The sequence below is a fragment of the Emys orbicularis genome, chromosome 3 (genome assembly GCF_028017835.1).
Source record: "Emys orbicularis isolate rEmyOrb1 chromosome 3, rEmyOrb1.hap1, whole genome shotgun sequence".
NCBI lineage: Eukaryota > Metazoa > Chordata > Testudines > Emydidae > Emys > Emys orbicularis.
The window spans coordinates 44,823,288-44,848,081 of record NC_088685.1 but is presented as its reverse complement, the minus strand read 5'-3'; the positions used below and the strand labels follow the sequence as shown (position 1 = coordinate 44,848,081).

At 39.7% G+C, this 24,794-nt stretch overlaps 1 protein-coding gene across 1 annotated transcript in view; it reads left to right on the top strand.

The window, feature by feature from the left end:
• The window catches only part of CSMD1 (CUB and Sushi multiple domains 1), a 1,638,713-nt gene that overhangs the window by 1,139,363 nt on the left and 474,556 nt on the right, over window positions 1–24,794 (top strand). The window contains exons 18-19 of the mRNA XM_065401391.1: window positions 12,986–13,174; window positions 19,824–19,940. Coding sequence (XP_065257463.1) covers window positions 12,986–13,174; window positions 19,824–19,940 — 306 coding nt within the window. The remainder of the gene's footprint in view (window positions 1–12,985; window positions 13,175–19,823; window positions 19,941–24,794) is intronic.

Genomic DNA, 24,794 nt, shown 5'->3' with positions numbered 1-24,794 from the left:
TAAGCAATACCACAATGCAAATAAATAAATGATCTCTTCTGTGAATCCCACAAATAACTGTAATGATGTGATTTTTAAGGATTGTCTATAGAGCTTTATACATGTAGGTGCTCAGCATCTCTGAAAGTCAGGCTAATTTTAATGTAAGAGTATAATTTTAGGCACCTAGGTTTGAAAAATGCTGTCCTATGTAGATAGTTACATACATGTAATTATATTATGAAATCATATTTATATTCAAGAAATACATGCAGTGTATTTACACATGTGTGTATTTTGTGCAAATGTAGGCCAACACTTTCTAACCTAAAAATGACAGGGCAGACAGAGGTAGCAATGTGCCTGTAATGCACAAAGTTTTATTTACACAACAGAAATCAATTGAATGCTTAAGCAGTAAGATCTTATCCAGCATGAGAATATCAAAATCTGTCCAATAATAATAATAATTAACAATCTTTACACTAAACATGGAACAGGACTGAAGTACCGGAAAAGCCTGAGTACACTACTCTACAACCAAAATGCTTCTGAAATAAATGTAGTCAAACTTTACTAATTCTGGGTCACTGAGAACGAAAATGATGCTTAAAATTGTTGATTGGCTCTAGATTTCAAGATATGCTATTGGGTCAGTATATACGACCCTTGACTTGGGAATGGCGGAGGATAAGTGAGTTATAAAGGGAAGGGATCTCAATTTAAACCAGAAATGACTAAAATACATCTTTGACTGGATCTATGAATAAATTTTTGACTGGGTTTGGACAGTACTTGCTTTTTAGGCAAAACAATGAATGATGCAATCTGAAGCTGGTATTGCGTCATACATGATATGAATTGCATCATGTTATTCCTAGAAGTCATGGATGATGCAATCATAACGAAGCTTACATCACTCTGCTGAACAAATTGCCCTATATCAGCTCTAGAAATCATACAGTGTCGTGCTCTCTTATTTGTCAGTGTTTGATTTTGCAAAGGGACACATTTCTGTTTAGCCAAAGTGAGCAGAGATCATAGAATCATAGAATCATAGAATATCAGGGTTGGAAGGGACCTCAGGAGGTCATCTAGTCCAACCCCCTGCTCAAAGCAGGACCAATCCCCAACTAAATCATCCCAGCCAGGGCTTTGTCAAGCCGGGCCTTAAAAACCTCCAAGGAAGGAGACTCCACCACCTCCCTAGGTAACGCATTCCAGTGCTTCACCACCCTCCTAGTGAAATACTGTTTCCTAATATCCAACCTAGACCTCCCCCACTGCAACTTGAGACCATTGCTCCTTGTTCTGTCATCTGCCACCACTGAGAACAGCTGAGCTCCATCCTTTTTGGAACCCCCCTTCAGATAGTTGAAGGCTGCTATCAAATCCCCCCTCATTCTTCTCTTCTGGAGACTAAACAATCCCAGTTCCCTCAGCCTCTCCTCATAAGTCATGTGCTCCAGCCCCCTAATCATTTTTGTTTCCCTCCGCTGGACTCTTTCCAATTTTTCCACATCCTTCTTGTAGTGTGGGGCCCAAAACTGGACACAGTACTCCAGATGAGGCCTCACCAATGTCGAATAAAGGGGAACGATCACATTCCTCGATCTGCTGGCAATGCCCCTACTTATACAGCCCAAAATGCCGTTAGCCTTCTACTTGTGTGAACAGTGCAGATGCCTCGTACTTGTGTGAACAGTGCAGATAACTTCTGCTATGTTTGTGGTGAAGTGACTTTTGCATCACAAAAGCGCAATATAACCACTATGGTTAAGAAAGCCTATCACCTTTCTTTTGGCTGCAAAATTGGAGATCAGGACAAGAGGTGGGCCCCACACATATGCTGCAACACTTGTGCAACAAATCTTTGCCAGTGGTTGAACAGGAAAAGGAAATCTATGCCTTTTGCAGTGCCAATGATTTGGAGAGAGCTAACAGATCATACCAGCAACTGTTACTTCTGCATGGTGCCTCCAGTTGGGAAAGGTGTGTCAAAGAAGAAAAAGTGGACTGTGCATTATCCAAACATTCCATCAGCTATACGCCCAGTACCCCAAGGAGAAGGACTGCCGGTTCCTGATGCACCAGAATCATTCTCACTTGAGTCAGACGAGGAAGAGGATGAAATTTCTGGTCCTGAACCATCAATGTCACAGGACCCACATTTTCTCCCATCCTCCTCCTCTGAACCACATCTCATAACACAAGGTGAACTGAATGACCTTGTCAGGGATTTGGAACTACCCAAGAGTAAGGCAGAGCTGTTGGGCTCCAGACTACAGCAGTGGAATCTCCTGGCAGGTGATGTTAGGGTTTCCATGTTCCGTGACCGTCAAAAGGATCTTGTCCCATTCTTCTTCATGGAAGGTGATCTTGTAGCCTGCAACAACATCGATGGTGTGATGGCAGCCCTCAACATCGTTCACGATCCAGATGAGTGGAGACTGTTCATTGATTCATCGAATACGAGTCTTAAAGCTGTTTTACTGCATAATGGCAATGTTTTGCCATCAATTCCAGTTGGTCATGCAGTCCATATGAAGGAAACCTATGACAACATGAAACAACTTTTGAGGTGCATAAACTATGACCAACATCAGTGACAGCTTTGTGGTGATTTGAAGGTTGTTGCTCTCTTGCTTGGTCTGCAGACTGGATACACGAAGTACTGCTGTTTTCTCTGCAAATGGGATAGTCGTGCAAGAGATTCCCACTACATCAAGAAAGATTGGCCACTCCAACAGTCATTGGAGCCTGGGAGGAAAAGTGTTCAGCATCCACCACTTGTTGAATCAAGGAAGATTTTGTTACCACCCTTACACATCAAGCTGGGTCTGATGAAGAACTTTGTCAAGGCCATTGACAAAACACAAGCAGCTTTCAAGTACCTCCGTGGAAAATTTCCAAGGTTAAGTGAAGCTAAGATAAAGGAAGGTGTCTTTGTTGGTCCTCAGATTCGTGAACTTCTTCGAGATGATGCATTTGACCATGCACTGCGTGGCAAGGAAAAGACGGCATGGAAAGCCTTCCAGTTAGTGGCAATAAATTTTCTTGGAAACAACAAGGCAGACAACTACAGATTGTTGGTGGAAATCCTCCTCCAGGCATACAAAAGCCTTGGTTGCAACATGTCACTAAAGATACATTTTTTGCACTCTCATCTAGATTTTTTTCCACCGAACTGCGGAGCAGTGAGCGACGAGCACAGCGAGCAATTTCACCAGGACATTGCAACAATGGAGAAACGCTATCAGGGCAAATGAAGCCCATCAATGTTTGCAGACTATTGCTGGACAGTGACAAGAGATGCTCCATTTAATGAATACAAGAGACAAGCCAAGAAGCGCCGAGTAGACACTGAATAGGACTAAACTATGTACAGAATAGTTTTTTGCCTTTTGTTTCATAATAAATTTTATTTATATAACCCTTTTGCTGATATTTAAAGTGTTCCATAAACAGGACAGGTGAAATATTATCATGTAAAGCAACCATAAACACATGAAAAGACCTAGGTTTACAATTTATGATTAAAACTCTACTATCTACACAATATACATAGACATAACATGTAAAAACTTAAATATCTTAGAAACAGTAGCCAATCAGTTGTTTTAATTGTCATATTTGAATTCAGCACATCAAAATACATACTAAATAGCACATTTTATCTCTGAAGCAGACGACTTCTCAAAAATTGTAGACCAGTGGTATTCATGGGATAAGACAATACTAAAATTCCTGTCTCCTCGTAATGGCAGTTCAGCTTCTGTGGCACTTTTTGTAGGAGCAGAGGTTTATCCTAATATCCTTGGCCAAAATGTCCCATCTTCTACTCTTGAACACTGTGCTGTGTTCCAGTTGACTTCAGTACTCCACTCCAGAGAGGACTCTGTTTCTTAGGGCCTGTCTGCATGGCACAGTCCGGAGTCAGAGCGGTGTGATTTGTAGAGCGCTCTAAAGTCTTGTGCTTTACATGCCCCATGTAACATAGGACTATGTTAAGGTGAACTAGGTACCTTTTAGTTTGCACCATCAGGGTCTAAACTGGGCAGTTAAAATCAAGACCTGCATAGTCTGGTCTGCAGTGCCGTGTAAACAAGCCCTAAGGTACTGTTTTTGTGTGTGTGTGTGTGTGTATAAATGTGTAGTATTATTTTCAACAATCAATATTGTCTGGAAACCTCTCTGTAATCTATAGGAAATCTAGAGCCACAGGGTTGTATGCCAGAGTGTCCATTTCATGGCTCCACCCATACCGAAAAATTGCTTCTGAACACTCATTTCTGATTCAGGCATGAAGGGGAGTGAGTTTGAAACTAGTGTCAGTGCTTGAGTGGGTTGTGGTATTTAGAAGGGGAGCAATAGCACCAGATTGGTGTGGCATGTTGGAGACAAAGAACAGTAGGTAGGTGTTTTTTATGGAGGGAATCAGGTCGGGTTGCTGAGTGGGAAAGGGGAGGGGGAGCAGCTACAGCTGCTTGTGAGACAGTGAAGGACAAAAGGGTTTGAGCTGAATGACTGTCTGTAGGATTTGGCCAGTGGCGTTAAGAGACTAGAAATCAGGCTGTTATGAAGATCAGAGTTGAGGCGCTCCAATAGCTCTGCAAACTCTTTAAATTATAGGTCCTGAAGTGCCAACAATAGCACTTGAAAAACCAAGAGGTTATCTAAGAAATACTATATAGAGAAGTTCTGGTATCAAAATGAATCTGCCTTCAATAAAGTAAAATACTATTTCTATTTATTTGTTAGAACAATTTCTGAAAAGCTTTTAAAACCACATTGGCTTTCTGTATTGGGGTGTTTTAGCTAGAAAAGAAACATTTAATGTAGAAGGTTATAAAAACATACAGTTTAGCATTTCTATATTTTTTCTGTATGTCTCTACAGCATATATATGACTCTTCCTGCAGCATCTACAGTAACAATTTTATCTCTGTTCCAGAATTAGACTGGAAAAACTAGTGCCCATTCTAGCATTTTAGTAATTCTTTCGTATTGTCGATGGTTTGGTCTTTTTCTCTTTCAACACAGAAAGTACAGTACTGCAGCAGTGCTGAAGCTCACTGTATTCTTATATAGGTTCAGTGCCTGGTATATTCCTAGGTAATAATGAAATACTTTGGGTTAGCAAAAATATACCAAATATGATTAATGTTGAATCAATCTAAGTTAGATATAAGCAAGGGAAATCATAGTGTTTTGCTCTTTTTATGATAATATCTTTCTAGTGATCTACATTAAGTTTATAAGTTTAGGTAGAAAAGTGGCATTATGCCTATTATATTTTTATTGTTACACAGAAAGCTTTGAAGAATAGTATTTCTTGTGGGTGGGTGGGTGGGTGAGGGGTGTACAGATTTACAAAGACACAATATGGAGTTTATAAAGCACTGGTTTTCAATAGGTATGCAAAGTATGAAATCTATTTCTATTACAGTTGTCACTCTTTAAAATATTCATCATGGTTTAATGCAAATTTTGAACTGTATTTGCACTTTTCTCTGAACTTAGAATAAGAAATACTACAAACGTTATAATAGACTGAACTACTGCAATAAATGGCCAGCTTTTAATAATAATATGACACCCCGCAGGGTACAGTCTGGGGTAGAGGCTGCACCCTTTTTTCTGATACATCTCTCACCACTGTAGTTCATGTCTTTGTCACCTCCTAATTTGATTAAAGCAATATACTCTATGAGGGACTACCTTAAGTTCTTTCAGAAACTAAAGCTTGTGTAAAATGCAGCAACCTGCTTTTTGCCAGCTTGTCGAGTGTTTCACCATAAGCATATTAAAGCAGTGCTTCTTGATTTCCAGTGGCTATCTATTTAAACACCTTTAATTCCATCTGGAAATCTATAAAGTGTTGCTATTGACCTTAAAAGCCCTAAATGGCTTTGGATCTACCTACCTGAGAACTTGGGAACATTATAACAATACCATACTGTTGTATGGGTATAGCTCCCCACGTGGGCTTTCATATTCTGGATTTAGAATGCCTTGTTTAATTTTAGTTTATGTCACTTTGGAAGAGGTGTGTTTTTTTTTTCTTTTTTTCTTTTTTTTTTTTAAATCTTATTCTGGAATAGGTGCTTCCTCATGAGAAGTTACACTGGTATAAATACATTGATGTAACTATAATAATATAACTATATTGGTATAACTCTCCCTATAGACAAGCCCTGAGAGATTTCTTCTTGGCCTTGCCATGTTGCTGCAGGTGTGATCTGCAGTGTGCTCAGGCTCAATGTCCCTCAATATAAAAGAGAGAGGGCTTCTGCGGAGGTGTCAGGGGTAGTGCACTCTATAAGGGCCCCTTTCCTTGGAATAGGCCTTCCTTCTTGACCTGAAATAGCTTGAATCTATTGACTTGCAGAACGTGGTGGAAGGCCCATATGTTTAAGAAGGCAGTGGAAGAACTAAACACAGCTTGAGATGTTTTGTAGAGGAAAAGTGGGGGACTTCTTTCATTGTATTCAAGTTGCAAAGTTATTTGATTATTGCTGTAATTTCTGAGATTGGTGTTGTTTTTTTCTTCCATATTAAAACACATTAATTTATTGTATTTGTAACCATGTCAGAAGTTTACATAGGTATGTCTCTTTAAAAAAAAAAAAATGAAAACAAATAAATAATTAAGAAATAAAATTTGGGACCTACTCTATCCTGGATCATTACATAATTTTGACCAGCTTTATTATTAATATGAATATTCTGATATTCTTTTTCAGTTATAAAAAGATGAATTCTTGACCACAGGTAGCATCAGTTTTTCAAAGCTGTTTCTTGAAGTAGTCTGCAAAAATTGGCACAGTGAAATATTAGTGCACAGGGACCCAAGAAGCTGGGCTAGGTCTTTTGAAAGTATAAAACTATACAGGGCTAATAAATGATCCTAGTCTTCTTTTATATACAATTCCCATAGATAGCATTTGAACAAAGTTATTCTTTTGATATCAAAAGCAGCAGAACTCCAACTTGCAAAGTTTTTCACATGGGCTCCTGTTAAGCACAGATCAGAGCCATAAATGAAGCATTTTTTTCTTCCTTTAAAGGTCACCTGCAAACAAAACGGGTTTGCTTTTAGTTGTATGGAGTAGGTATGAACACTTATTTTTCCTTCTCCCATAGCTATCTATATCTATCTAGGTAGCTAGATAGATATCTATAAAACTTCAGAAATATCAGGAATATCAAATCTATTTTCCTTGTTTTTGCTGGAGGACCAAATACATGGAGTGAGACTTTCTCAGCCCAGCATGTTAAATCTTTCAGAAAGATTTTTTTTTCTCCTAACAATTTGCCAGGCATTTGAGTTAAACATGCATTAACAAAAATAAGCAAAAAGCAGTTTTAAAAAGTTTTACTAAAACTCCCTTCCCTTCTCGCTTGTTCATGTGCCACTTTTAGTAAATTTGATGTGATAATGCCACCAGCTGTCCATATTTTTCAGAGCAGGGCTCCCATTGGTGAACCTTATCAAGTCAAGAGATGTGTGCAGGAGGCAATGGATGAGGAGAGAAGAAACAAGCATAGGTTTAGGGGCTGGTTGATAATGCATGTCAGCAATCTGCAGTCAGAAATGCCAGCCATCTATCCAAAGAACTACAGACTATGCCCCAGAAACAGATCTGGGGAGAGGTAGGGAACAGGTTTCCGGATCAGGGGTCCCTTATGCCTGGCCTATATCCATTCCTCACGACAATCAGGGGCTGGCTGGATTCTCTATGTGAGGCATGGAGCCAGAGAAGTACTGTAGAAGATCTTGAACACGTGGCATACACAGTATATTTGTCAGCTTTTCTTGGTGTATGTGAAAAAGGGTTTGTCAAAGGAGGAGAATATTTTTTTCCTATTTAATTGTAATATTTCAAAAGTGGTTTGTGTCCAGGGTATCACAATAACAGGTGTGTCATATTTTGAGTTCCTGTCAACTGCTGCAAAAAAGTGTCAGGGCTAAATTTAAAAACAAAACAAAAAAGAGAGTAATTGTTTTTCTTCTGGAAATGTTAATACGTATTTTATCCAGAAATGTCATGGGAAATTCAGTTGTTTTCTAAACAATATTTGTAGTAAATCTGAAGACTGAACTCAATCATTAAACTGTGAAATTTAGGTATCTTAATACTGCTTAAGTGAAAAATTAAAACTTTAGTAAGTTGATACTGATGCCACCGTAATATTAATTAAAGTAAAATATCATCAGAATAAAGCCTTAAATAAAAATGTGAGTCTCTAAGACTGAATATATCGAAAACTACTTAAGATCTGTAGATAATTCATTAAATCCAAATCTTTAATATCTGCAATCTGGCCTTTTGATGTCATTTATTAATATGTCTTATGGAAAATTAATGAAATGCCTTGTAGACCAACTACTATGTATCTCAACCAAAATGTTAGTACAGTGTCTGTACGTTTCTTAGGTAAAACTACTGGTAAATATTTCAACATTTTCAGGAACAAGTGATGTGCATTTTTGTGATCTTTAAAACCTCTTGCCCCACTTTGCCCTCTTGGGTCTCTCAGTTGCCCCTTGGTAAATTGCCCACTTTTGCAACTCACCCTTCTTTGGGCTGGATCCCTCCCTCCTAGCCTGTTCAGACCAAAACAAAGGTAGGTGCTGATGTCCATTGACTCTTGTGACTTGTAGCCCTCTGCACAGGTTACCTGGAAGGATATTTCTTCTTGGAGAGAGAATACAGAGTAATTCTCTAAGACAAATCAACAGTTAATATAATATAATATAATATAATATACCCATCTCATAGAGCTGGAAGGGACACTGAAAGGTTGAGTCCAGGCCCCTGCTTTTACTAGCAGGACCAAGTACAGATTTTGCCCCAGATGCTTAAGTGGCCCCCTAAAGGATTGAACTCTCAACCCTGGGTTTAGCAGGCCAATGCTCAAACCACTGAGCTATCCCTTCCCATTTTTTTTTTAAGTGCAAGGGCTTTTTTTTTCTTGTTTGCTTGTTCTTTTTTTTCCCATTTAAAAGTTCAGAAGCTGTTTTTTTATTAGGGTTTTATCAATTCCTTTGTCCTAAGAGTATATATAACAGTTTCTAGATGGCTTGATTACCTGCCTCCACACCATGCATGCAAGTCAAGATCACTTGAACAAGTTCTGAGAAACTCCAGGCTGGACAATCAAATGTGAGTGGCATCAGCTCCTCCATTTTTTGGGTGCACAGACCCATGAATCTTGGGTATGTTCACACAGCAAAAAGAAAAAAAAACGAGGGGGTCAGGGTCTCTGAGCCAAAACCTCTACACTGCTGATTTTAGCCCCATGGGGGGAGCACCGGTTTCAGCCACAGCATTCCCCCCATAGCTAAACCCCTGAGCCATGGCACTCCCACCCCCCCCCCCACCAGCTGAAACCAGGAGCGGAGCCCCGGGGAGTCCTGCGCCCCCCACAGGGCAGAAGCTGGGAACGGAGCTGTGGGGCTGAAGCCCTAAGTCATGGTTCCCTCTCCCCCCCCCACGAGGCTGAAGCCAGGACCGGAGCTGTGGAGCTGAAGCCCCAGAACTCCCCCCAGGTCTAAAGCCCTGAGCCCCGGTGCTCCCATGGGGCAGAAGTCCTGAGCCCCCCCACCCAGAGCCACACTGCCCCCAGGATCAGAAGCTCTGACTCCCCCCTGCTGCAACTAACAATTAAATGATTAAGAGATTGAATGTAAACAAAATATTTCTGATAGAGCTATTATGGAAAATAATGTAAGGTGAGTCCATGTTAGGATTGCCCTAGCTTTCATTATTCATATAATAAATTGTTTTTCATGCCCAGTGTAAATAGACATCAGTGAAAAATTTCAGATCTGCAGGTTTTTTCCTCCTCAAATACTTAGAGAGTTACAAATTTGTAGAGTTTCTTCAAGAGGTTTTCCATTTTTGTGTGTGCTCGTTTCTTTTTTTATTTACCTAATTCTGCTCTTGTGATTTAAGACCAGATATTGTAAAGAACAAGATTACTCTAATATAAGGTAAATAGATACAGGTCACATGGGAAGGGCAGTATTAGGAAGATTTTCTTTGTGCTGTGCCTATTTTTAGGGGGGGAAATGGACTTCAGTCTCCAAGACTGTCATCCCATGACCTTTCTGGAGTATTAAATTCACTAAAAACAGATAGCAAACAAACAAAGTTCACTCTAATACACACACACTGACACCAGTTTAATAAGTTCAGGGTGTAACATTAAAGTGCCTTTGCATGCTGCCTTCATATTATAACAACAAATTCCTGTTTCCACTTTAGAGCTCAAATGATTAAACCCGTTACTAAAATAATTAATTTTAGTTCCAAGTCATTAAAGAATGTTTAATTGAATCAGTAATGAAGAATCTCTATAGCCAACACAACAAAAAAGTTTAAAAATATGTCTAAATGCCAGCATCAACACACCTCTTTAAAATACCATACCAACGCTTGAGTTCTAAAGATCACTGTCTGTGTTTTGCAGTGATACTAATCATTAACTAAAATCCCATATGTTTTGGGGGAGATATTGGTGTTTCAACAGACATTAGCATTTTTTGAGAAATGGAAACTAAGTTATAAATGTTAATGTCTGGGAAGCTAAAAAGATATTGTGGTTTTAAAAACCTATGCAAGAGGGGGAATTATTTTATGGATAATCAAGATCCCCGTATTCAGAGTTTAAATGTATTCTTTTAAAAATACCTTATGAATAGCTTGCCATTTCTCTTCTTGCACCTCTTCGAATACATCTATATCTTTGTCCATTCCTCTTCCTGCTTTTGTTTTTTGTCCTTCACCAAAGATAGTCTCTTTCAGAAAGAAAGCACAATTAATTTAAGTTAGCCATCTCATTATAAAATCCTAGTGGAGACAAGACATCAAGTAATTTTACCTCAGTTTAGCTAGCGGAGGTAAACCCTGGACATTTCCCCCTACCCTGCCCCCACAAACTCACTTCCCCCTGTATTTACCTCAATGTAGTACACTGAGATTAAATACCCTCTTCTTTGTCTCCATTAGGATTTTACAGCAAAATAGCTATTTCAAATTAGTTATCTTGTAAAAACAGTTTTTCCTAGTGAAGACAAGCCCAGTGGCCCTTTTGTAAGACAAAAGGAAGCCTACTTTCATTCAGATATCAACAACCTTATTCCATCAGCATAAAGGATCAAGTGTGTTCTTCTTAATGACACATCCATTTTCAATGCACTTGTGTTGTACCACTAGCCAGTAAGTATTCCATTCATTTTATTTGACACTGGACTGGGTAGATCTTAGTCAATGTTTACCTCATATGTGTTGACTCTCTTTTCCTCCCCAAAATCCATCTCAAATATGATTTAATGCAATAGGTGTTTGTTTAATATTGTCACCACTACAGTATTTGCTGAGATTATGGGTGAAATCATGAGCCCAAAGAAGGCAATGGGAGTTTGCCAGGATTTCACCCAAGACGATAATATCCAGCAGTAACTTAGCTCACTAAAACTACAAAACCATTTGAGTTCATGTGGCAATGTGTGTTTTGGTTACTTGAATTATATGTGTTGAAAAGAATGGGGTTTCTAATACGTTCACAGTCAACTGTTAAATATATAGAGAGAGTTAAACTACTCTTTTCAGAACTTGAATCCACAGTGCATTGCTCTGATACCAGTGTCTAATAAGATATATCAACTTACTACTAAGTAAGATATATCAACTTATTACTGCTTTTGTTTACTCCATTAGCTCAAGTGGCAGAGGTTTAACCCTGCTGATGAACTATGCGGGTGTGCATATGATGCTACAATATGATGGAATTTTTGGTTCTTTCAATTTGCTTTTTAGAAGACCTTTGAAATTAGACACAGAAAATAAAAATTATGTAAGAAGAACATTATCCAGGTTGAAAAGGCAAGCACTGAAAAGATAAGGAATGCTACAATTATGGTTGCCTATGCAACCTTAATTTGGCCTCCTTTTGTATGGATGCATTATGATGCAGACTTTATATGATCACATTCTATTTTTTTCCACAGGCAACCCTAATTTTGGCATTTTCTAACTTTTGAGTGCTTGAATTTGCAACCTTAATGTTGTTGTAATTGTTATTAGTTTTCTGTTATTAGCAGGGTATGTCCAGACTACCCGCCGTATCGGCGGGTAGCAATCGATTTATCGGGGATCAATATATTGCGTCTCGTTAAGACGCGATATATCGATCCCCGAACGCACTCCCTGTCGACTCCAGAACTCCACCGGAGCGAGCGGTGGTAGTGGAGTCGACGGGGGAGCCGCGGCCGTCGATCCCGCGCCGTGTGGACCCCAGGTAAATCGATCTAAGATACTTCGACTTCAGCTACGCTATTCATGTAGCTGAAGTTGCGTATCTTAGATCGATCCCCCCCCCCCCAGTGTAGACCAGCCTGCAGTGTCTGATTTTAAAGCCCACTGAATTCAGTAGAAAGACTCTCATTGACCCTAATAGGCTGTGGATTAGGCCCAGGTCAGACGGGAATTTGGAGCTACTAGATCTACAAGAAAACAATGTAAATGTTTTGGTGGAATCAGAGTGAGGGTGGATGAGGAGAGGGGCCAGTGAAATAGTAGAGTAAAGGAAATAAAAATTTAGAGATAAGAAAAGAGGGCGGGGGAAATGACAGAAGTTATTCTCACCTTCTCCCTAGGCCTATTTTGCTGTGCTCATTCAGACTTTTAGCTTATACTCCTTTTGCTCTGCCTTTCTTTTTGTCAGTATGAAATAAAAATACATTTTAAAGCTTTAATCATTTGATACTCCAGTTGGCCTTGGTCCTTTTTTATGTTTTAAGTCTCAGAAATGAAACACTGTCTTTGGCTTGAGACATTGACAGCATTTACAAGAGATTCGGATGCCACATCACAGACCAGAAATTATTTCCAAATATTTTATTTGGAATACAGGATGTTTCTTCATCCTCTGTTACCCTTCTCTTTCTGTTTTTTTTTTTTTTTTTCAGTAATTTCACTAAATTTGTATATTTCAGGTGTTACACTGGAATCAGATTCCTGCCTTGACCCAGGGATTCCTGTGAATGGCCATCGCCATGGTAATAACTTCAGTGTCCGATCTGTAGTAACTTTTAGCTGTGATCCAGGATATACACTGAGTGATGAGGAACCACTCATATGTGAAAGAAATCATCAGTGGAATCATGCATTACCCAGCTGTGATGGTAGGTACCCTATGCTTTAAATGACAATGTAAAAATCCAAGCAAGTGACTCTTCTGATTAATAACTAACCATGTCATTACTGCTGTTACCCTCCCTTCCATCACACCAGAGTCCAAATATTTTTAAAGTGATTCTATTAATAATTGAAGCAATACTTAATATTTCTAGATTGCCTTTCAAGTAAGGAACTTAATTTTATTTACAAATAGTTTAATTTGCAAATTGTAATCAATTAATGAATCACATCCCTGTGAGTTAGGTAAGTATTATCTTCATTTTACAGATGAGTGTGCTCTGAAATGCAGACAGATTTTGTGACATGTTGAAGCAAAAGTTCTGGGAATAGAAAGAAGGGGCGAAATACTGGTCCCATGGAAGTCCATGAGAGTTTTGCCATTGACTTCAGTGGGGCCGGGATTTCAACCCAGAGTCCTGACACCGAGTTCTCTGCTCTAATTAACACCACTTCCTTGTTGTAATGTCACAAAATACAAAATAAGTTGACCAAGTTTGTGAGACTCTATACTCAACTCGATGGCATTTTTCTGCCTATAACTTGATAAATTATGACTGCCATATCTGATCAATTCCAAAATTCCAGGAAATGTATTACTCATCAGTGGGCAGAACCATATGAATAGGGGTGAAAATCAGAAAAGTAGAAGGGTAAAAGTTGAGGTTACATTAAGCCCCTGGCATCTGGTTAGCAGACCCTTTACCGTCAATCAGTTCTGAACTGTGTATAGATCAAATAACTGATTGATGGTGGCACAAGAAAACTCCCATCTCAACACAGTGCATTGTCCCAATACAGTTTAAAGTGTTGATAGCCTGAATGAATGAAAGAAAAAAGAATAATAATGATGGAGAGAGCAGGAAATGAGGGGGCACACAGAGCCCCTGGCATGGAGGGCACAATGGGAGACCCTGATATTGGGGGAGGTGAAAATGGGGGTTACACAGAGTCCCCGGAATGTGAGGATGGGGATAATGAGAGGCACAGAGAGCCCATGGTAGGGGAGAATGGGGAACCCTGGCATGGGGGGAGCAGGGGAAGGGAGGAATGAAGGGCACACAATCTCTGATGGAGGGGAAATGGGAAGGATGCTGGCATAGGGGAAGGAAAGAATGCGGGACACACAGAGGCCCTGGCATGTGGGGGGAGGAGAAGAGGAATTTGATGGGGGTCCCTGAAATAGTGGGGGATGGGAGGAAGGCACACCAGGAGCGATGGAGGAGAATGGAGGGATGCAAAGAGCCCCTGGAGTGTGCAATGAGCTCAGCCAACAGAAGCAACAATGTGTGCACTCCCACATTATAGTATATTATGTTTTTTCTACTTGATTTATGTCCAAGCTGAAATGGTTGAGTCCAATTTTAGAATACAAACTTATCACTATGTGCAGGCTCTCAGATACTATGCTCATGGGTATATATTAAATACCTAGATAACACTAAGAATAAAAACTTGCATTATAAAGCATAACTGGGAGGGGGAAAACATATTAACTATGTAGACTTGGTATATGCTTGATCTAGAAATGAAAGAGCTCATTTTCACTGCCTTATGGATTAATGCAATATGTGTACAGGAATATCTAATTTAGGTTCAGTTTGTGGTACTGTGTGAAGTGCCGCCAAAAGCATTCTCACAGAGGGTCTTATCCTACTCCAAAATATATATTGCATGGTACACAGCTGCCAAACTTGTAAAATCAATGGTGAAAGATATGAACATAGAGTGGGAAAAATGTCTCTTCATCAAGATGCTCCATCTTGGAAAGGTTGAGGTGTGGTGACAACACAGTGTTATCAATGTGTGTAGCTACTCTACACTGAAGCACTGTTTGAAACTGGAAACAATGTATTCAGACTGGAGGCCAGTGAATATTACAGTATTCTGTCAACATATATTTGAGTAAAAAAAGAGAATTTGCTTTTCCTGCATTTTCACCTCTTTTGTGTTCTTCCCTCTCCCACTCCCCACAGGTGTTCTAGTTATCAATTATTGGGAGAAACAGCAAATTTTAAGTGAATTGCATACCGTAATATTCAAAATTTTAAGCTAAACATATAGGTATGTACTTAAGCAACCTGATTCATCCTATCTGGGAAAGAAAACCTGCAACCTAGATTTCCAAAGAAAACTAATCAACACAGCTCACATTTTGATTTTAGAATACTGAATATGCTCAATACTGAAGCTGCTCATGAGCAATCTACAGACTAAGTATTCTTTGCAGAAATTATTCCTTGAATAATTTTGAACAGCTCATGGACCGTTTGTGAATGAAAAGAGAGGCAAAAGGTATTGAAGCAATTATTAACTGACTTATTCACTGAGGTCTAGTGAAATCACAATTCAGACCTGGTTCCTGCTGAACCATATTTTAGCATAGTTTGCCAAGCTACAATGGACGATGTACAGTTATGTTCAAAGACTGTATTAAAATTCAGTTTCACAGTAGCAGCCGCGTTAGTCTGTATCCGCAAAAAGAACAGGAGTACTTGTGGCACCTTAGAGACTAACACATTTATTTGAGCATAAGCTTTGTGAGCTACAGCCCGCGTCATCGGATGCATAGAATGGAACATATAGTAAGGAGATATATACACATACAGAGAACATGTGTATATATATATCTCCTTACTATATGTTCCATTCTATGCATCCGATGAAGTGGGCTGTAGCCCACGAAAGCTTATGCTCAAATAAATTTGTTAGTCTCTAAGGCCACAAGTACTCCTGTTCTTTTTGTAATAAAATTGATTTTCAGACCTCTAGCATATTTACAAACACTCTTCTAACACAGTTGAGCCCCATCTACTTCATATGGTGAAATCCAATTGAAAATGGATCAGATAGAGCTGTATTTTTTTAAACAATTTCCAAACATTGTACTCTGGTGTGAATTTATAGTCTTGGCCTCCACAACATCCTCTGGCTCTGTGCGTTGTGTGAAGAAATACTTCCTTTTGTTTGTTTTAAACCTCTGCCTATTAATTTCATTTGGTGACCCCATAGTTCTTGCGTTATGAAAAGGAGTAAATAACACTTCCTTATTTACTTTCTCCACACCAGTCATGATTTTATAGACTTCTATCATGTCCCCCGTTAGTTTTCTCTTTTACAAGCTAAAAGTCCTAATCTTATTTATATCTCCTCATACGGAAGCCATTCCGTACCCCCTTTAGCATCTTGATCGTCAAGTGGCCCCACTGGTTCTTTAGCAGACTTCCTGCTTCTGATGTACTTACAAAAAAAAATTTGCTATTACTTTTTGCTTCTTTGGCTAGCTGTTTTTCATTTTTTTTTTTTTTGGCCTTCCTAATTATGGTTTTACACTTCACTTGCCAGAGTTTATGCTCCTTTCTATTTTCCTCACTAGAATTTAACTTCCACTTTTTAAAGGATCCCTTTTTTGCCTCTCACTTCTTCTTTTACTTTGCTGGTCAGCCATGGTGGCACTTTTTTGGTTCTCTTACTATGTTTTTTAATTTGGGGTATACATTGAAGTTGAGCCTCTATTATGGTGTTTTTTAAAAGTTTCCATGCAGCTTGCAGGGATTTCACTTTTGGCACTGTAACTTTTAATTTCTGTTTAATTTACGTCCTCATTTTTGTGTAGTTTTTTTGTGTGTGGGATGGCCACATTACTCATAAATAGAAAATTACTTTAGTAAGAGTTTTGTGTGGTCACTAGCTTTGACAATCAGCCAGGGTTTTTTTAATTGACTAAAAATAAATTCAACACCCAAGTTTGAACAGTTTGGCTTGATTAATATGAATAGTATATACTATTTAGGTCAATTAAAATATACACTAAGTAGTTAGACTAAAATTGTCATCATGCCCTTGTGGGGTATGCAAATCCCATAAGATGGCAATATGCAGAGTTAACTTTTTTTTCAGTTAAAGTTTGTCCTTGTGTCCAAGATCCAGCATCCACATTATATGCTAGGGAATTGTAGAGACCTTCTGAAGCAGGGCAGAAGAAAAGCTAAGGTAAATGAGTGCCACATCACTTCTCTTTTGTTTTTCATTCCATCGCGCTCGCATGCACGCCCTGGGACGTGGTATATCTCTTAGACTCTAGAACTCCCTTCTATAACTCCATTTTAATTGGGCAGAGAACAAGTCCTGGGAGGGTATTTTTCTTTTTAAAGGTCCTAAGGTTATCTTTCAGCTAGGAAAGAATACAGTAAATATGGTTAGTGGTTATTGACAACACTCCCATGAAGACAGTCTGTCACTCCAACTCAGGAAAAGTGGCACATTTAGGTGACAACATAGAACTGATTGCAATCAGCAAAAGGTAGCCACATCGAAGAGACTAGTGATATTGCTGGCTGAGGATTTTTCCACAAAACATGTTTTAATTGGAAAATGCCAATTTGTCATAAAACTGTTCATGTAAAAGGGTCGCTTTCAACAAATTACTTGTTTTGAATTTTTTTTTTGTCAAAATGGCCTAATTTGACTTTCTAAAAAAAGTGAGTTTCAGTTCAAAACTACTTTTTATTTTGAAAATTAAGTTAATTCAAGATAAAGATTTGTTTAAAAAAATTAAAAAGTGAGGGAATGAAAATACATTTTTCAAAATGATTTACATGAAATGTTTTTAGTGACATTATCTGAAATATTTTCAGTTTGCAAAATTTTTTGAGATTTCAACTGTTCATCTCAATTTGGGATGGGAAAATTTTACAAAATCTCAAGAATTCTTGCAGGGTAGGAGAACTGATTCCTGCCCAACACTACCTACTGATGATTTCATAGACATCATTGCAACTTTAGGTAGGGAATAAACAGAAGAAAAGTCTAATGGAAAAGTACATTACCCTGTTTCATGGCAATTTCCTTTGTAATATAAAACAGACTATAAAAAGAACTACATGTACTGGGACCCAATAGTCAAATATCCCTCCAAATAATATAATTGGTAGTAATGCTTTATGTAGTTTTCAGCTGTGGCTCCATAGTTAAGGATGAGTTGAAATTTTGCACTTATATCTAGTTTTTAGTCAGGGGGGAGGGAGAATGTGTGTGTATGTGTGAGTATATGGGCACATATATAATATATCAAAACAAGTTCACTGTTATCACATATTTATAAATATAAGAATTATCGCTTCTTCATGTCTGAACTCCTTTTCCTGTTTAAATGGGGTCAGAGGTGCCCACAATTCTGGTCCATAGCATGGGTTCATAAATATATAAATTATGTTTATAGAATTATTCAAAAACATCTCAGGATAATTGAGGAGAATTAAAAATGGCATTTCAGCTATAATGTTTTGAGCACACTACCACTGCAAATTTATTGTATGTATTAATCTAGCTGCTACTATTTCATAGAATCATAGAATATCAGGGTTATAGGGGACCTCAGGAGGTCATCTAGTCCAACCTCCTGCTCAAAGCAGGACCAATCCCCAGACAGATTTTTGCCCCAGATCCCTAAATGGCCCCCTCAAAGATTGAATTTACAACCCTGGGTTTAGCAGACCAATGCTCAAACCACAGAGCTATCCCTCCCCCATTTATTTACTACATTTAGTTCAGTTTTAACAGACAGAAAACAAAAAGCAAGCTAGTACTTCATCATATTATTTGTTAATATTTAGTTTACTAAAATTTAACTTTAAAATAAAACAAGGAAGAGATAGACATCAGAGGCAACCACAGTATAATTATGAGATCAGTGAGCAATTTACCTGTATATAAATACAAATCTCAAATGATACTTAATGTGCCATGCAAATTTAAGAAGCCTACTTTAACAAATGTTAGTATACATGTTTTCTAGTCTAGTTTTTTACCTTTGAGAATATTCAGCTACAAATAACTTAGTGATGATGGCACTATTCACATTTCTGGAAAAATTGGAAAAGTCTCCATATCTATCTTTTTTTCTGCAGCACATGGAGGGAAAAGGCGTAAAGGCATATTATTTTTCTGAAGAAAGTTGTAAAAGTTTTAATGTGATGCAAACTGACTGAAGTACTCTTCCCTTTAAGTATATTATCCATTAAAACTATATGTGAAAAGTTTCATACTCTGAACTAGGTCATGCTGAAGATAAGGTCCATCCTATTTCTCATTGGTTCATGTCACAGTATGGTGCACCTGTTGTTTGGTATTCTTGTGCGTTTTTGTTACACTTGATACTTTACTCCACCTATATTAAAAGATAACAGTTGCCATATTTGTTATCCTACAGTACAGTAATTATCCTTGTCTTTATCACTGTTCAACTTAACTGTGCTCTCTAAAATGTAAAACCCATTTCTTCAATTTGCATTTTCCTACAATCCATTCCATGCCCAAACATTCATGCTAAGACACCTCTCCCAGAAGGGTTACCAAGGAAGCCAGTCACTCTCTGGTAACTTTGTGTCTTAATGCAAGCATGCATGTATTACATCTGTTGATATTCTACTGTGCATTGAGAAGTAACTATCTTAAAATAAATCATAATTTGTCTCTGGGTCACTGTACTGATAAATTTATCAAGCAAAAATGTCCAATAACAGTATCTGAGTTTTAGTCTCTGCAGCAGAGTGCCCAATATAATGACTTTCTTTCTTTCTTTCTTTCTTTCTTTCTTTCTTTCTTTCTTTCTTTCTTTCTTTCTTTCTTGTTAAGCTCTATGTGGTGGCTATATTCATGGGAAGAGTGGAACCATTCTTTCACCAGGTTTTCCTGATTTTTATCCCAACTCTTTAAACTGCACTTGGACTATTGAAGTGTCACACGGCAAAGGTAAGAATATAATATGAATTGAAAATGTACAGAACAATATATCACTAAAAAATCTCTGCTTCAGACAGAATTAAATTGATTTTTTTTAATCTGTGGAAGAAGGAAATCCATAATTAATTTCCCCAAATAAATACTTTTAGATGTAATGACCTTACTTTTGTTGTGTTAAAAAAGTTTCCTTTTAAGAGTGACAGACCTGAAACACACTGTTGGTACTAGCCTTGTCAGATATTTGTGGTTTATGAATGTTATAAGATAGAGATGCAGCAGGAAGAGGAAAAAAGATTAAAATAACACCAGTGGCTAATTAAGAGCACAATTAAAATATACATTTTGGGTTAAGTGTAGCAAGGGCTTACAATCAAATTGATGGCATTTCTCTGTTTGTAACTTTTGAATGCTACATGGATCAATTACAAAATTTCATGCTTGAAACATTCTCCAATGTGTTGCAGTATAGGGATTGTGGACTCTTTTAGGCTGCAGTCAGTAATGTAAAACATTTTTCTCTTTGTATCACATACCTGCATGCAATAACAGTATTGTAGTTAACAAATTAGTTCTGTGTTTTGCAACTAGAATTTGGTATGTTGATATACACTTAAGCAAGTATAGCATTCTATCCAGCAAAGAGACGTATGTGTGTATATTAAACTACAAAACCCTGGAGGAGGTATAGTGGGGGTCTGTTACAGATCACCAAATCAAATTAAAAATAGGTTGATTTACTCCATAAGTACCTGTCTGTTATCTGTAGAAAGAAAGTTTGTGTTCAAGGGGACTTCATCTGGGAGTCCTGCTGCAAGTCTCACTCAGCCAGTAGTGAGTAAAACATTATTAAAGTTTCTAAAAATTAAAAGTGATAATCACAACATAATGGAACTATTTTGGACCTCATTATAATGGATAAAGGTAAATTAATCACTGGAATGAATGGTGATGTTTACCTAAGGCAGTGTTTCCCAAAGTTTTTATTAAGGCAACCCACCAAATCTGCCATTTGTCTTTTTTTGCGACTCACCATTACATATATGTACCCTCTGCTCTGGCATCTGGGTGAATGAGATGGGTGGTTTGGAGAGCGAGCCTGCCCCACACTCACTTTGTAGGCTCTTGTCCTGCAATGCTGGGCCTAGCTTGCTGCTCTGGGCATTGCGACTCCCTCCAGACCTTTCCCTCCACGCTATGCTGAGAGAAGTGTATGTTTGCCTAGGACAGAGCCCAGTGTCAGGTTAATCAAGCCCTTGTCATGGTGCCCCATCTAAAATTTTCCTGAAATCCGCTGGTGGGTTGGGACACATCATTTGGGAAATACTGGCCAAAGGACCAGTGATCATGACCTAAATACATTTGATATGGGAAATAGAGGACTGTCCCATATGTATTATATATAATTAGTAGTTCAAAGGGCTCATTTCACAAAGCTGAGGGAAACTATGGGAAAAAACACATTGGGAGAAAAATGTAGACAGAACAAAGATTGGAGTGCTTTAAAAAGAGTTAATTAGATGATCAAAAAGCCTAGATTCCAAAATGAAAAACAAAAACAAAAAAGTACACATTTGGCTAAAAAGCCACCCTGGTTCAGTGGCAGCGATGTTGTTGAATTAGAAATAAAAAAGCAACTGTATAACAAATGGGGGAAAACAGGAAAATAAATAGCAATCAATATAAATTAGAAGTTATGAGATGTAGAAAATGGATACTGGAAGCCAAAGATATCAGGGAGAAATCCATGTCTGGCAGAGCTAAGTACAATAAGAAGAAAAATGTAAAATGTATGAGGAACAAAAGAAATCCTAGTAATGGTATGTGCCCATTACTAGAGGGAGAGGATAAAACTGTTAATAATGATGCAGAAAAGGCAGAAGTTTCCAAGACCTATTTCTGTTTTTTATTTGGAAAGAAGGAAGATGAAGTGTTCATATCACATGAGGAAGTTGAAGTGCCTTTCAATATATTTGTAATTAAAGAGGTCATTAAACAACATTTACAGGATAGAAATATTTTAAAATCAGCAGGCTGGATAACTTTACCCTAAAAGTCCTAACAGACTTGGCCCACCGATGTTCATTTTTAATACATCTTCCAAGACTAGGGAGATTCCTAAAGACTGGAAAAGTTCTGGAGTTGTGTCAATATTCAGAAAGGACAAGAGGAATGATCTGGGTAACTATAGGCCAGTTCTTCTTCGAGTGCTTGCTCATGTTGATTCCAAGTAGGTATGTGCGTGCCACATGCACAGTTGTTGGAAGGTTTTTCCCCTAGCGATACCTGTCAGGTTGGCTGTGGAGCCCCCTGGAGTCATGCCTTCATGATGGTGTATATAGGTCTCTGCCGACCTACCACCTCTTCAGTTCTTTCTTACTGCCCATGACAGTCATTGGAGCTGCTTTCTTCTCTCTTGCTACAGCAAGTGATCCCCCAGTTGACTTTCTCTTTGTACCTGTAAATAGTTAACTTAGGGTATGTCTACACTATGAAATTAGGTCGATGTTATAGAAGTCAATTTTTAGAAATCGATTTTATACAGTCGATTGCGTATGTCCCCACTAAGCGCATTAAGTTGGCAGAGTGCGTCCTCACTACCGTGGCTAGCATCAACTTATGGAGAGGTGCACTGGGGGTAGCTATCCCACAGTTCCTGCAGTCTCCACCACCCATTGGAATTCTGGGTTAAGCTCCCAATGCCTGATGGGGAAAAAACATTGCCGCGGGTGGTTTTGGGTACATTTCGTCAGTGACCCCTCCCTCCGTGAAAGCAATGGCAGACAATCGTTTCTCGCCTTTTTTCCTGGGTTACCCGTGCAGATGCAATACCACGGCAAGCATTGAGCCCGCTCAGCTCACCATCACCACTGCTGTTGTGGGCAAGTCTACTGTGGGGGCTGCTGTGATCCAAGTAGCCAATGCAGTCGTTGGCGTTCTGTTATCAAGGGTTAGTGACTCTGGGAAATGTGCGGGCCTTTTTAGATTTTAGGTGCATCATATTCCTGTCCTTTGTCGCTGGTGAAGAAGTCTTGCAGCAGTATATTCCAGTCCAGTCGGCGCTGTAACACCCCATAGCACTTCTGTGGTTGACACATGTAACAGCTCCAGGGCTCTTGCTCTTTTGCCTTGGCCGAGGTACCTTGCTCTACCAGGACCTCCAAGCATTTGACACAGAAGCACCTGCAGCAGCTGACATTGCTACACAGCAGCAGCTCCTTGCCTTCACAGCAGATGGTGCATTAGGACTGGTATCCATCCTCGTCGGACATGTAGCTTAGCCGGGGGTTCTGGGAATGTCTTCCCTGCCCAGCTCCTAGCAACCTCCAGGGCATGGTATGGCTCCACCACTTTCCCTGCAACTCTGCTCTCCTGCTCCCCAGCGACGAGCTCAAGGGATCTGTTCTGGTCCTTCTGGGTGCCATTGCAGCAGACGGCGCAGTAGGACTGGTACCTGTCCTCGTCGGACATGTAGCTTGGTCGGGGGTTCTGGGAATGTCTTCCCTGCCCAGCTCCTAGCAACCTCCAGGGCATGGTGTATGGCTCCACCACTTCCCCTGCAACTCTGCTCTCCTGCTCCCCAGCAACTAGCTTGGGGGATCCGTTCTGGTCCTCCTGGGTGCTGCTGGTAGACGTGGTACTGCTGCTCTGGGAGGACTCCTTGGAATCCTCCTCAGTGAGGTTGATCAGGGATGCCTGGACAGACATGGCCATCCTCCTCTTAGAGCACTGAATGGGAGCCAGAGACTCCAGGTCATTCTCTTCTTTAAGTTTCGTCTCATGGAGATTCAGTCCTGCCTGGAATATCATGCGAGCTGAAGGCTTCTGCCTCAGGCTGCTCCGCCAGCTGGCACCACCGCGTGGTCGCACCTACCCCAGCCTACCCCTTGCTCCCAGGGCTCATGAAGCCTGGACAGTAGTAAGGAGCAGTTCAACTATAGGCTGAACAAGTGCAGAATGGTGGTAGAATGTGCCTTTGGATGTTTAAAAGCTCACTGGCGCTGTTGGTCAGACCTCAGCGCAACCAACATTCCCATTGTTATTGCTGCTTGCTGTGTGCTCCATAATATCTGTGAGAGTAAGGGGGAGACGTTTATGGCGGGGTGGGAGGTTGAGGCAAATCGCCTGGCATCCGATTTTGAGCAGCCAGACACTAGGGCGATTAGAAGAGCACAGCAAGGCGCACTTCACATCAGAGAGGCTTTGGAAACCAGTTTCATGACTGGCAGGCCTCAGTGTGACAGTTGTGTGTGTTTCTCCTTGATGCAAACCCGCCCCCTTTGTTGATTTTAATTCCCTGTAAGCCAACCACCCTCCCCCCGTTGAAATAAAGTAACTATTGTTTTGAAACCATGCATTCTTTCTTTATTAATAAAAAAAAGAGATAACGGACAAGGTAGCCCGGGTGGGGTGGGGGAGGAGGGAAGGACAAGGCCACATTGCTTATTGTAGCCACACTACAAATCAAAACTGTTTGAATGACAGCCTTCTGTTGCTTGGGCCATCCTCTGGAGTGGAGTGGAGTGGCTGGGTGCCCAGAGCCTCTCCCCTCTCCCCCCCCCCCACGTCCTTGGGTGTCTGGGTAAGGAGGCTATGGAACATGGGGAGGAGGGTAGGCAGTTATACAGTTGATGCAGTGGGGGTCTGTACTCTTGTTGACTTTCCTGCAGCTCCAACAGATGGTTCATCATGTCCGTTTGCTCCCCCAACAGATGCTTCATCATGTTCATTTGCTCCCCAATTAGCCTCAGCATCGTGTCCTGCCTCCGTTCTTCGTGCTCACTTAATTCTTCCCTGGCCTCTGCTACTGAATGCCTCCATGCAGTAAGCTGTGCCCTATCAGTGCAGGAGGACTGCATGAGCTTG